General features: G+C 39.4%; 1 protein-coding gene across 3 annotated transcripts in view; it reads right to left on the bottom strand.

Annotated features, from left to right (window-relative positions):
- The window catches only part of rad54l2 (RAD54 like 2), a 128,232-nt gene that overhangs the window by 77,384 nt on the left and 36,874 nt on the right, over positions 1–13,974 (bottom strand). For all 3 annotated transcript variants that reach the window (XM_060835757.1, XM_060835756.1, XM_060835758.1), the window contains one exon: positions 9,842–10,014. In XM_060835757.1, coding sequence (XP_060691740.1) covers positions 9,842–9,959 — 118 coding nt within the window. In that variant the 5' untranslated portion in view covers positions 9,960–10,014. The remainder of the gene's footprint in view (positions 1–9,841; positions 10,015–13,974) is intronic.

Raw genomic sequence — 13,974 nt, 5'->3', positions numbered from 1 at the left:
TAACTGATCTTTATTTCCCTGCTGTCTCCAAGTTTTCTTGAATAGTCACATCACATTTGCAATTTTCCAATCTGCTGGGGCCTTTCCAGACCTAGGAATTTTGGATGATTACAACTAATGCATCCACTGTCTCTGCACAATCCATTTAGTGTATGACCAAAGGTTGCAAACCATCAAGTACAGGGGACTTCCAGCCTTAAGTTCCATTAATTTTCCTAAAACATTTTTCTTTGATCATGACTGTTTACTCTCACCTCTCTTACACCTTCATTTTCTTTATCCTTACGATGCTTTCTGTGCCTCCTAATGTGAAGTCAGGTACAAAATACTCATTTAAAGTCTGTCACTTCCTTATATACTATCAATTTCCTTATTTTATCTTTCAAGGGACCAATGCTTACTTTAGCTAATCTCTTCTTTTGCTGCATACTTGCAAAAGCTTTTGTTTCACATTTCTCTCATATCCCAATTTCTCCCTTTTATTCTTTGAGTCATCATTTGACCAGTTACTAAAATTTGCACGACTATGCAGCATTGCACATTTTCTCTCGTGACTTGCTACCTTATTTGGTTAACCATAAATAGCAAATTCTTCAAAGTCAATCTTGCTCAATGGAATACATCTTTCTTGAGGGTTATGACATCATCTTCTCAACTGTCTTAAGTTTTAGCCAATCATGGTTTTATAAAATTTAACAAATAAAACAAAGGTAAGACAATCACTTTCAGACTCAAAATTCTCAGATTCAAATTGCATGTGAAATTCCATGATATGATCATTCTTCCCTTAAGGATCATTTACTGTGAAATCAGTAATGAACCCTGTTTCACTACACATTCCCAAGATTTTCAAGGGCGGCACGGTGGCACAGTGGTTAGCACTGCTGCCTCACAGCGCCAGGGACCTGGGTTCAATTCCCGCCTCAGGTGACTGACTGTGTGGAGTTTGCACGTTCTCCCCGTGTCTGCGTGGGTTTCCTCCGGGTGCTCCGGTTTCCTCCCACATTCCAAAGATGTGCGGGTCAGGTGAATTGACCATGCTAAATTGCCCGTAGTGTTAGGTAAGGGGTAAATATAGGGGTATGGGTGGGTTGCGCTTCGGTGGGTCGGTGTGGACTTGTTGGGCCGAAGGGCCTGTTTCCACACTGTAAGTAATCTAATCTAATCTAAAAAAAAAATTTTCCTCATTGGTTCTAGAGCACATTGTTCCAAAAAACTGCCCAAAATATATTACAAACTCAGACTCCAAGCTAATCTTGCCAACTGGATTTGTCAAATTGATAAAAAGTTTAGAAGTTTCCCCAATGATTGCAATGCCACTTTTATAAGTACATTATATTTTAATCCCAGCTGTCCTACAGTGAAGCTAATGTCAAGGGGCCAATAAATACTTCCAGCAGTGAATTATTTCCTTTACCAATTCTAATTTCTATTCACACTGTTTCTGCATTTTAATCTGCACTGAAATAGACACAAGCTCATTTGTGGGAGCATTGAGACTTCTGACTCTTTATGGAATTTAATCAGAAGGGAAGGGATGATAAACGTGGAACAGATTATTGATAACATTAGGAGATCAGTGACTGGATCTGATTTCAGTCAATAGCATTCAAAATTGCAAGATCAAAGCTGAAATCTTTTCTTGGGAAAAAAATATTAATTCCTTATGTACACTGCCAAAGTGGTGGGACACCATTATTTTGCATAACACTTGACCTGTAATGCTGCAAAGTATCCATTTAGTTTGTTCATCAGAGACCAAAGAAGTAAGCAGTACCAATTTTCAAAAGCAGGTTAACATAATCTTGTCTTCCATCACAACACTCGTGGTTCAAGGTAAAGGAATAATAAGCTTGCTAGCTTTACTCTTCTTATAGCTCCAAATAAGTTATCAGTTTCTACTAACTTTGACACAATGTACCTTACAACTGCAATCCCTGTACAACATGAGATTCATCCAATTATTCTAGAACTATCCCTATACAAGTTATAATGCTGCCAGCAAAACAATGAAAGATATTGATGCTAGTCATCAAATCAGAGATCCATCAACAAAGTGGTCCAGGGTCTGAGACTCTGAGCGGGTAATACTGCCCACATTTCACACCAGATAACATATTCCAGAACTAATATCAATACAAGTTTGAAACACAAATAGGTACATGTGGCTTTGTACATCAGTAGTTGTTGCAAGGACCATGTCTGTTTTACTTTAGTCTCCTCAAAAGTTGTGGACTGCAACAAGAAAGAGTTGTTTCTAAAAAGTATTTACCAGATGTTGTATGATTTCACGGCAACGAATTCAATACCTTTTGTGAACTCCTGGTTTTACGGCTATGGGTTCCTGAAACATGCAGACGATCCAGGTTTGAGGAATTGCCTACAAACTCAGCTAACTGAGCAGGTTGGAACTGGAAACAAGTTACAGAGATATAGACACAGATGTGTGTACTGCTGCTCTCTGCAGTGTAAAACCAGTTTAAACTTCAATACCTGTTACCTCCTCTGCAGTAGTTGCTATGAACTAAGACTTTTGATTTTACAAATCATTGGCATTTTCCAAATCAGAAGGTAGACAACTGAATACAAAAGCCTCACTAAATAAAGTAGCATCATATCAACATCAGAGCTGGAAGCAAAGACCACTTAACTAACCTGTCAGTTTTTTGTAACACTGCCAATAATCTGGCTTGTTTCCTATTTGTTTAGCTGTGCAAGTCCTTAAGGGATTAGAGTTTTTGTTAGTAGTGTTATGTGCTAATGGATTGTATCTATTTACTTGTAGCTACAGATTAATTACTTATAATACATATAATTCTGGTTTAACACAGAAACTGGATGCATATATCAACCTTGATTTGAAATTCAGGGAAATCAAAATACTGTGCATGCCATAAAAAAAACTAATGTCTGTGACAAAAGCATAAGTTTGTTACTTATTCTACTATAAACTATTCTACTATAAATATTTTGTGGGAACCTCGAGTAATCTTTTTGATTGTGAACTAGTTGAGCTCTTAGTCTCAAGAATAAGAACATAACAGATTTTTTAAGCACTTAATACTGGTTCCTGTTATGGATTATGAATTCAAAGTTGGATGAATCAGTGCAATTGTAATGACCTTTTTCTTTCAATTCAAGCAACATCAAGCAACATGGTAAACTGAAGAAATGAATTCCACTTTAAAGTTACTTATTTGTTTGCAGTTTTTGTTCAAAAGGAACATTTTGTTTTCTAAGAGATAAGCCTAGCCTTGAAAACGTTTGGCAGAAATCTAATTGGCTCATCCAAACAAACTCATCTTTAAGCTTGAGGACTCAATCTCAGCTCTCTCCTCTAACTGGATCCTCGACATCCTGACCTATAAACCACAATCAATAAGGATAGGTAACAACAGCTCCTCCACTGTAATCTTCAACCCTGGTGCCCGCAAGGTTACATACTCAGCTCCCTACTTTACTCCTTCTACACTCATAACTGTGTGGCCAAATTCTGCCCCAACTTCATTTACAAATTTGCTGATGACACCACTGTTATAGGTCAGATCTCAAACAATGAGACAGAATACAGGAAACAGACTGAGTGCCTAGCAGCTTAGTGTAAAGACAGCAATCTCTCCACCAATGTCAGCAAAATGAAGGAGCTGGTCATTGACTTCAGGAAGCAGAGTAGAAGGCACACCCCTGTCTGCATCAATGGTGCTGAGGTGGAGATGGTCTGAGGGGATCAGGTTCCTTGGAGTGATCATCAACAATCTGACCTGGTTCACCCACATCAACAAGACAGTCAGGAAAGCACAACATGTGGGCGGCACGGTGGCACAGTGGTTAGCACTGCTGCCTCACAGCGCCTGAAGACCCGGGTTCAATTCCCGACTCAGGCGACTGACTGTGTGGAGTTTGCACGTTCTCCCCGTGTCTGCGTGGGTTTCCTCCGGGTGCTCCGGTTTCCTCCCACAGTCCAAAGATGTGCGGGTCAGGTGAATTGGCCATGCTAAATTGCCCGTAGTGTTAGGTAAGGGGTAATGTAGGGGTATGGGTGGGTTTCGCTTCGGCGGGTCGGTGTGGTCTTGTTGGGCCGAAGGGCCTGTTTCCACACTGTAAGTCTAATCTAATCTAATCTAATCATCTCTACTGCCTCAGGAGGCTAAGGAAATTTGACATGTCCACAAGGCCGCTTATCAATTTTTACAGAGTCACCATAGAAAGCAACCTATCTGGATGCATCACAGCTTGGTATGGCAACTGCTCTTCCCAAAACCGCAAAAAAAACTACACAGTGTCATGAATATAGCCCAGTCCATCAAGTAAACAAACCTTCCGTCCACTGACTCCATCTATACACCCAGCTGCCTCAGGAAAGCAACCAACATAATCAAAGACTTCTCCCATCCACTCTTCCACCCTGGACAGAAGATACAGAAGTTTATACACCTGTACGAACAGCTTCTTCCTCGCTGTTATCAGATTTCTGAATGGACCTGGTTCTTGCCCTTGCCCTTTTTAAGATTGGGACTTTAAAAAAATTTGATGAAGCAAATTAATTGTCTGCATTTGAATAAGTTTTAGTCTGGACTTTGGAGAAACAAGCAGAGAAGCTGATCCTTTCTGTTGACAGCATTTATAATAGTTTCTAATCAACCTGTTCAGAGATGTTATCATACACCCCTGAACCAGGTGTGACTTGAACCCAGGTTCAGAGGGTGGGACACTACCAGTCTGCCACTGTAGAAGATGTGAAAGTTTTTTTCTGAACATCACAAGACTTCTGACTCTCTTGTAAAAGTACCATCTAAACCTAACACGCCTAGACATAAAACTGAAGATGCAGGAGAAACTCAGCAAGTCTGGCAATATCTTAGGGGAGAGAAACATGGTCAACATTTTGAGTCCAGACTTATTTAGAACTGAACCTGCATATACCTATTTCTGAAGGGCTGTGCTTGACACCAGCACATGCACATTTTGAACCAATTAAATTTACGTATGCACACCTAAAATGGGTTCAGATTCAAACAGGAGATGGTTGCCAGGATAGGGGAGAGTGGGGCCAGAGGAAGGGATGCCAGAGGAAGTTTGTGGCAGGTGAGGGGAAAGATGATATGAGTTGCTATTCCAAGCATCTGAAGAGAAATTTGAGGTTTCCACTGAACTGAACAAATTATAATTTTCAAACAAAAAATGCAATTGGAAAAACAGTCTAAGTGGTTCTTGGAGTTCAATAAATAAAGTATTTTGGAGAAAAAGATAATGAACACCCAATCATACTGCTGTAGAATGTGGAATACTTCTAAAACGTCTACTGTAATTTAGCGGGTCTCTTTTACCTAAATAAAACGTCATCTGAAATTTAAAAAGTGGAAACATTTTAACACCAGAAGTCCAATGGGAATGTTTGATTTCTGCTTAAAAAACGAGAATACTGTTTCAGATGTAAAGTTCTCCCTCGGCACCTGAATGAGACAGAATGGTAAATAATGGGATGCCCCATTCAAAATAAAAGACAGAAATAGGGAAACCACAATATCAAATAGGAATTGGACTAACTCATCTTGATGTAATTTAACTGAACTCAAAAATCTGGTAATAATGCATATTCTAGTGAAAAGGATGCACAGATTAAACTAGTTGATTGATAATGGTCACTTGGATATATTTGTATCCTTACTTGTGATCTCTTTCAGGCAACTGAATGCAACAGTCATTAGACTCAAGACATCAGGACCACACAGGGGAAGATATGCTAAAAATCTTGAAACAAAGGCTCCCTTTGACCTTTTGCTAAGATCACCAGGTCTTCTAAGTCAACAACAGGAGCTTGATTTTGGAATACAGATAAAAATATGCTGTGATATTTTATGTGAAGCAACTGATAAGCAGAAATGCACAGTGAAATGCACAGAAGAATATGTCCCAGACATGCTCAGCTACTTGATAATGCGATATGAAACAATAAGGGATAGCATTAAAATGACCTGAACTTTAGTTGGGGAGTACCACCCTGCTGAGGATAGTTCAGTCTGCCAAAAAATAAATTATTATGGTTCTATGAGGATACATCTTCCTTTCAAATGGGGAACTGTACAATTATTAGGCTACAAATCAAAATACTATTTATTAAACCCAAAGATTATTAGAAACTAACACTAACTGAAGAGGAAAAAAGGAATCTGCAAAGGATATTGAGATGTTTACGTGAGTAGATAAAACTTTGGCAAACAGAATACCGGTAGTTCTCCTATAATGTCAAAGTTGCGTTCCAGCGAAACCTCGCTTAATAGAAAATCACTTAATAGAAATGATGGGGCCTATGGGAAAAGTGGGGTTAGGAGCAGACCAGCAAAAAATATCACTCACAATTGCTCAAAAATCACTCAAAGGTCTAATGCAAAGTTTGGTACAGCCTGAATAAAGTTGAAATCATATTTATGAATGAAACAGAAGTAACTTTAACACAGTACATTTAGAAAATGTAATACAGCTGCTCTTTGTTCAGTCTCTCTCACAGAAAGCTGCTCTGTCCGCAGCTGACATTGGCGCATGAGCAAATTGGCATGAAGACCAGCACTAACATGGCGCAGGGACTTTGGTGCTGACACTGCGCAGACAAAGTACAACGCGGAGACTTTGGCACTGACATCGTGCATGTGCAGAACGGCACAAATACCGGCACAGACGTCTTTATGCGTGCACATTGGCGCAGACACTGACGCAGGCACTGAACTTCGCAGAGATGTGCAGCGTGGACATCAGCACATGCATAGAACAAAGCATGCAAACCTATCCCCAGTGGAATCGCTGTATCGCCAACAAAGGTAAGCGTTCTCAAAAATATTGTTCTTAATTCTTTAGCTGCGTTATAGCCAAATCGCGCTGCCAAAACATGTGTTACCCCAGAACTACCTGTATAACATAAGAAACTGTGACCTTTGGTCAGAAGAGCAGAAAAATAGCATATTATTTAAATACAGATAAATTACACAACTCTGAAAACCTTAAGAATTTGGCTATCGTGTACATAAATCACAAAAGGTCGGTACGTAGGTAAAGCAAGTGACAAGGCAGGCAATTTAATCATTCCCATTTATTGCAAGAGAAATTAAATATAAAAATATTTTGCTACAGCTAAATAGAACACACTTGCGATTACAGTGCACGGTTTTGGTCTTAAAGAGACATACTTCTGTTGGAAAAGTTCAGGGAAGGTTCACTGATTCCTGGGATGATGGGTTTATGAAAAAAACCATAGGATTAGATTCAGAAAAATTAGATGACCTTATTGAAGCATGTGAGATTCCATGGGACATGAAAGGACAGATGCAGAAAGAATATGTCCCCTTGTGGGAAAGTCTGGAAGTAGGGAAGATGGTGATGAGGTGAGATTTTTTTCTTCCAGAGGGTGGAGAATCTGTGGGATTCCTTTCTCCAAACAGTGACATTATCCCACGGACGCCTGACAAACAAGAAGGCCTAAGTGTATCACGGTAAAGTAGTAAAGTTCAGGCTATAATCAGATCAGCAATGATCTTATTAAATGGTTGCGCAGTTTCAAAGGGGCAAATGGCTTCTGCTCCTAATTTATATGAGTGCAACTTTACTTGGAATTATCTTTGTGCAGGTAGAAAAATTTAGGAAAGAACCATGGGGAAAATAAGCGTACTTGCAACAATAAAAAATCTGAGACATTGAGGCTGTCTGTAGGAATTGCTCATGTACATTAAAAACACCACATTGGAATGTCTAGGCTCTGCTCAGACCCCAGAAATTTGAGATAAGATGCAGTTAAACAAACCATGTGAAAACCATGTTGAGGTTGTTCTTCTATAACATGATGGTTGCACTCTTGTGCAACCCCATGTTATCGAAAAATCTTGCTTTAGAAACAGTACTTAAAGCATTAGTGATGTAATCGCATTACAGCTAACACAAGTTTTAAAAGTTTGTGCTTTAGAAACAGTGTCCTCAAATCGTCAATCGCGTTATAGGGAATTCGCGTTAACGAAACTCATGTTATAACAAAACCAACTTGGGTCAGTGTGAAGCTTACATGAAAGATACCTGGGAAGCTCAAAGATACTGAAGATGATGATCAGGGTAAGGGAAGGGTCAAAGTGATATGAGTCAGGAGAAGAAGAGTGCAAAGACCAAAAGCTTCAAGATTAGTCATTGTGCGCTCCCTAACTAATCATAATATGAGTATAAACTGCTCAATCTCTCTCCATTAGACAAGCCTCTCATAGCTGGAATCAACCTAGGGTTATAATTACTATTTCTTGGAGTCTCCATTCCAGATTTTCTTAAAGACCATTACACCTTTCCTATGAGTAGCATGACTGAAAAATTTCTTTTTCCAATGTGACAACCGCTGCATTATCCCACTGATGTTGCAATAAAAAAAACTGAGTTGTATAATCAGATGTTTAAAAGCTTACTCAACCAATTTAATTCCACTAAATCTCTAGGCATTGTGCTGTATTGTTCTTTGTTTGCTGTCATTGAACTCATTTAGTGTATTTATCCCAACAAGGTTTAATTATGATCTTGAAAGAGTAATTAAGTTTCAAATGCAGTAAACCCCCAAATACAGTTTCATGTTAAGAAAGATAGTTTAATACCAAAGGCTGGAGAAATTACCTGCAGGGTCCTTTTACTTCCAAAGTGAAGTAATGTTACACTCTTATTGAGAAATATGGTTGCACATTATTTTCATACAACTAAATCATCTGTCAAGCTGAAGAGATAACAAGGGACTCAAAATAAATGGAAGCAAACAATAAGGAGGAAATACACTTTTATGAAGCATGTCAAAATGACTGGATTTGTAATCTGCGTCCACACACAAAAGGGTGGCAGGGGTTTAGAACGGTCTTCCAAATCAGAGTGGATGCTGGATCAGTTGTTAGCTTCAAATCTGAGATAGATTCTTTTCATTAATCCAAGATATTAAGGGATGTATGGCCAAAAGCTGAAATATTCAGCGAGGCCACAGATCAGCCATGGTCTCATTGAATGGTCGAACAGACTTGATGGGCTGAATGGCCTACTCCTGTTCTTATGTTCCTAGAACCTCAGGGTAATGTTCTGGAGACTTGGGTTTGAATCACAACATGGCAAATGCTGAAATTTTAACTCAATATAAACCTGGATTCAAAAGTTAGGCACATAGTGACCATGTAATCACTGCTGGTTATCATAAAAACCCATTTAGTTCACTAATGCTCTTCAGAGAAGGATACCTGCCATGCTTACCTGATCTGATCTATATATGATTCCAGACCCACAGCAATGTCGTTGACATATAACTGCCCTCACAGCAATTAGGGATGAGCAATAAATACTGGCCTAGCCAGTGATGCCTATATTCCGTGAAAGAATTAAAAACAATAGAGGATTCTGAATCGACGCTTGTGTATATATTTAGTATTCAGTGAGATGCCACAGGAGTAACATTGCAGACATATATATAACTATGCTCAAAGGGGGGTATTAAACAAATAGTGCAGTCCAAGACATCTCAAACATTCCCTGCTTTACAGTTAAACTTTAACATACCACTCAAACTATTAAAACAGGCAGTACCTCAGTTTAACTCATTTAAATTTGCTACATTTTGTCGTGTTGCACCGAGTACTCTACAGCACCAACAATTTAGTATCAAATTCCTGCACTGTGCTCAAGCCCGCAACCTGAGTTTCAGCAACCGAGCAAGACTGAACAACACAAAAACACAAGAAAAACACAAAACTAAATATTTCCCATATCAGATGCCACACTTAAATCTCAGCAAGAATTCTGACTTTTACATTTCACTACGAAACCAAATACCCTCTTAGGTACTCACCATTTTCCTCCAGGTCATCTTCATCATCACCATCATTGTCCTCCATCTCCTCCTCTTCCTCTTCCACATCCTCCGACTCCACATCTGGATCACTCCCTGAGATAGACTCGTCCTCCATGGCCCAGAGCAGCAGACACTGTGCATTACAAACTCATTGTCCCCCCTCTGTGGACCTGTAACAACAGCAGTACAAAGCAGCAAATGTTAGTATCTTTCAAATCTGATCCATCATTCGAACAGATTTTAATGGCTACAAAGATCAAGTTAGGATGTCTCAGAGTATAGACTATTCATGTGTAGGGAAAGACAGAAGTTGAACAGAGAGAAAATGCAGCGTCTCTTTCTGTCAGGTGCAACATCATTCTACTATTGCTATTTAACATTGTCCCCAGAGACAAGACCATAATGCAATGCTAGATAAGTACAACTAACCACCAAACAGAAAGTGACAGGTTTTGGGAATACAATTTCCAATTCAATCTTTTCTTCAACCTAAAGGTGAGAGGTACAAGCTTACCCCTGCCCCCAACCTTGAAGGTGAGGTTCCTTTTAGCAGTCATTCTTTCAGGCACCAGAAATATTTATTTATTTTGACAAGGTTTATTCAGCTATTACGGCAAGATATGGTTGAGCATGTTTAAGGCTGAGATAGATAAATTTCAACACATTAAAAACATCTAATGACATGGAGTTAGCTTGGAAGTCGATGACCAACCATGGTGACACTGTGGCTTACTGATTAGCATGGCTGCCTCACTGCACAGGGACCTGGGTTTGATAACAGCCTTGGATAATTATCTGTACGTTCTCAATTTCTGTGTGAGTTTTCTCCAGGTGATCCAGTTCCTCCCTACAGTCCATAGATGTGCAGAATATGTGGATTAGCCATGCTAAATTGCCCCACATTGTGTAGGTTAGGTTGGTTGGCTATGGTAAATGCAAGGTTATGGGCATAGTGTCGGGGGTAATGGATGGATGCTCTTCAGTGGGTCAGTGCTAGCCCAATGGGCCAAATGGCCTTTATCTGTATTGATTAAAGCTGATTAAAAAAAGATTGAGAGATGCTCTATAAGGTGTTGTCTTGTGAAATCTTCGCAATTATGGTGCAGCAGGCGATGAAGGCAGCAAAAGAATGAGTGTACACGAGCTGGGATGTTTAGTCACACTTTTACACAGCCTGGTGAGATCATATGTGCAGCATTGTGGGCAGTTTTGTCTCCTTGTCTGGGGAAGGAGGCTCTGGCTAAGGATGGAGTGGAACAAAGGTTAAACAAACTAGTTCTTGGATGGCAAGACAAATGTACGAAGAGAGACTGGACAGGTTGGAATTACGGACCGGGGCAGGTAGGGGAACTAGTTTAGCTGTGATTATATTCAGCATGGACTGGTTGGACTGAAGGCTCTGTTTTCGTGTTGAATGACTATGACTCTATATGCTCCTATATAGTAAACACAAAATATATAAACTTCACATAGAGTAATCTACAACCATTCAAACCCAAAAGAGAGTGTAAATGAGAAGCTGCTTGAGGGTATTAGGTCGTTTTTGTTTTGTTAAAAACTCCTGGCGTACATTGCTATCTGATTATAGGATTGTTATTGTTAACTGTGACCAAACAAAGTCAGAATTTAGGCACTGAAATAGACACACAAGCTCATTTGTGGGAGCATTGAGACTTCTGACTCTTTATGGAATTTAATCAGAAGGGAAGGGATGATAAATGTGGAACAGATTATTGATAACATTAGGTGATCAGAGACTGGATCTGATTTCAGCCAACAGCATTCAAAATTGCAAGATCAAAGCTGAAATCTTTTCTGGGGAAAAAACACTGATTCCTTATGTACACTGCCAAAGTGGTGGGACACCATTATTTTGCATAACACTTGACCTGTAATGCTGCAAAGTATCCATTTAGTTTGTTCATCAGAGACCAAAGAAGTAAGCAGTACCAATTTTCAAAAGCAGGTTAACATAATCTTGTCTTGCATCACAACACTCGTGGTTCAAGGTAAAGGAATAATAAGCTTGCTAGCTTTACTCTTCTTACGGCTCCAAATAAGTTATCAGTTTCTACTAACTTTGACACAATGTACCTTACAACTGCAATCCCTGTACAACATGATATTTATCCAATGATTCTAGAACTATCCCTATACAAGTTATAATGCTGCCAGTAAAACAATGAAAGGTATTGATGCTAGTCATCAAATCAGAGATCCATCAACAAAGTGGTCCAGGGTCTGAGACTCTGAGCGAGTAATACTGCCCACATTTCACACCAGATAACATATTCCAGAACTAATATCAATACAATTTTGAAATACAAAATAGGTACATGTGGCTTTGTACATAAGTAGTTGTTGCAAGGACCATGTCTGTTTTACTTTAGTCTCTTCAAAAGTTGTGGACTGCAACAAGAAAGAGTTGTTTCTAAAAAGTATTTACCAGATGTTGTATGATTTCACGGCAACGAATTCAATACCTTTGTGAACTCCTGGTTTTACGGCTATGGGTTCCTGAAACATGCAGACGATCCAGGTCTGAGGAATTGCCTACAAACTCAGCTAACTGAGCAGGTTGGAACTGGAAACAAGTTACAGAGATATAGACACAGATGTGTGTACTGCTGCTCTCTGCAGTGTAAAACCAGTTTAAACTTCAATACCTGTTACCTCCTCTGCAGTAGTTGCAATGAACTAAGACTTTTGATTTTACAAATCATAGGCATTTTCCAAATCAGAAGGTAGACAACTGAATACAAAAGCCTCACTAAATAAAGTAGCATCATATCAACATCAGAGCTGGAAGCAAAGACCACTTAACTAACCTGTCAGTTAAGTTCAAAATTGGTACAATGCAGTTTGAGATCTGGCCAGAGGCAAACATACTTATTAAAATGGTAGCAGTGGTTCAAGGCAGCAGCTCACCACCCACTACATCCTCATGAGCAACTAGGGATAGGCAATAAACATTGGCCTATCCAATGACGCCCATATCATGTGACTGAATAAATGAAACAGATGACCTAGGAAAACTTGACAGCATGATAGATTCAAGACACAACTGTTTCTATCAGGAACTTCACTCTTGCAGGGAAGGTTTCACCCTGCACCTTATTTGCACTGTGCTTGATCAGGGAGTTCAATGAAGCAGGGCATTTGTGCATTTACTCTGCTTTTTCAAACTGGATGCTAAAGTGCAATATCTTCCATTCACTGACAATAACACTCCCAAACAACCATTAACTTTGAATCCCAAGCTGAGGCCTTGGTGCCAAGAGAAAACAAAATCACTGTACTTTTCATCTTGACAGAATGCAGCTTATTGGATTACTATCAGAGAAGTATCATGCGAAAATTAAAGTTCCAAAGCTGAACATGAAATTTTCATTCATTAATGACCATTACTAGAATTATGGCACAATTGTGTGGAATGGGCTTCAGATGCTGATCATGATGAGCGAAGGAACAGGTCTGAACTGATTGATCTACGCCCCCAATACCTATACAACTACAGATTAAAATTACAGATTAAAATACCAAGGTTCAACCTCAGAATCCTTGTTGAAAGCCATGCATATGACAACTGTCAGTGGCCACAAAGAATGCAATAAATGAAATAAAACTAGCTATGAAAATTCATGTCTATACAAAATTGCTTCAAAGAAAGAAACAGGGCTAGCTTATTCATTTCATTTACTCATATCCCTCGAAACCCTCACATTAAAAAACTTATTGATTTGAAAACTCCAAATGTCCCTTTGCATCTATAGCTTTTCGGACGCTGGTGCAAATGATTAACCAAAGGGTGACCACACCTCAGGCGAGGGGAGATATTGAAGACAGTCCTTTGTAGTAACCTCAGCCAATGTGGGAATTGACTCATGCTGCTGTTAGTCTGTGTCCCAAACCAGCCGTCAAATCAACTGAGCTGATTGGGATAGCTCTCAATGTTCCATGGCAACCGCTGCTACCTCAGAACCCCAAACTTTCAGCTTACCAAGGTACAATGAGTCCTAACCCCACTTTGCAAAGCCCTAAACTAGTCTATACTGCAGCAACACTGGGAACTCCATCCCTGTTTTGTCAATTATGACACTTTTCCCTCAAGTAAAATAAATGGTGCACTA

The sequence above is a fragment of the Hemiscyllium ocellatum genome, chromosome 14, assembly GCF_020745735.1.
Source record: "Hemiscyllium ocellatum isolate sHemOce1 chromosome 14, sHemOce1.pat.X.cur, whole genome shotgun sequence".
Classification (NCBI taxonomy): domain Eukaryota; kingdom Metazoa; phylum Chordata; class Chondrichthyes; order Orectolobiformes; family Hemiscylliidae; genus Hemiscyllium; species Hemiscyllium ocellatum.
The sequence above is the reverse complement of the archived record's forward strand: the minus strand, read 5'-3'. Positions and strand labels throughout refer to the sequence as shown.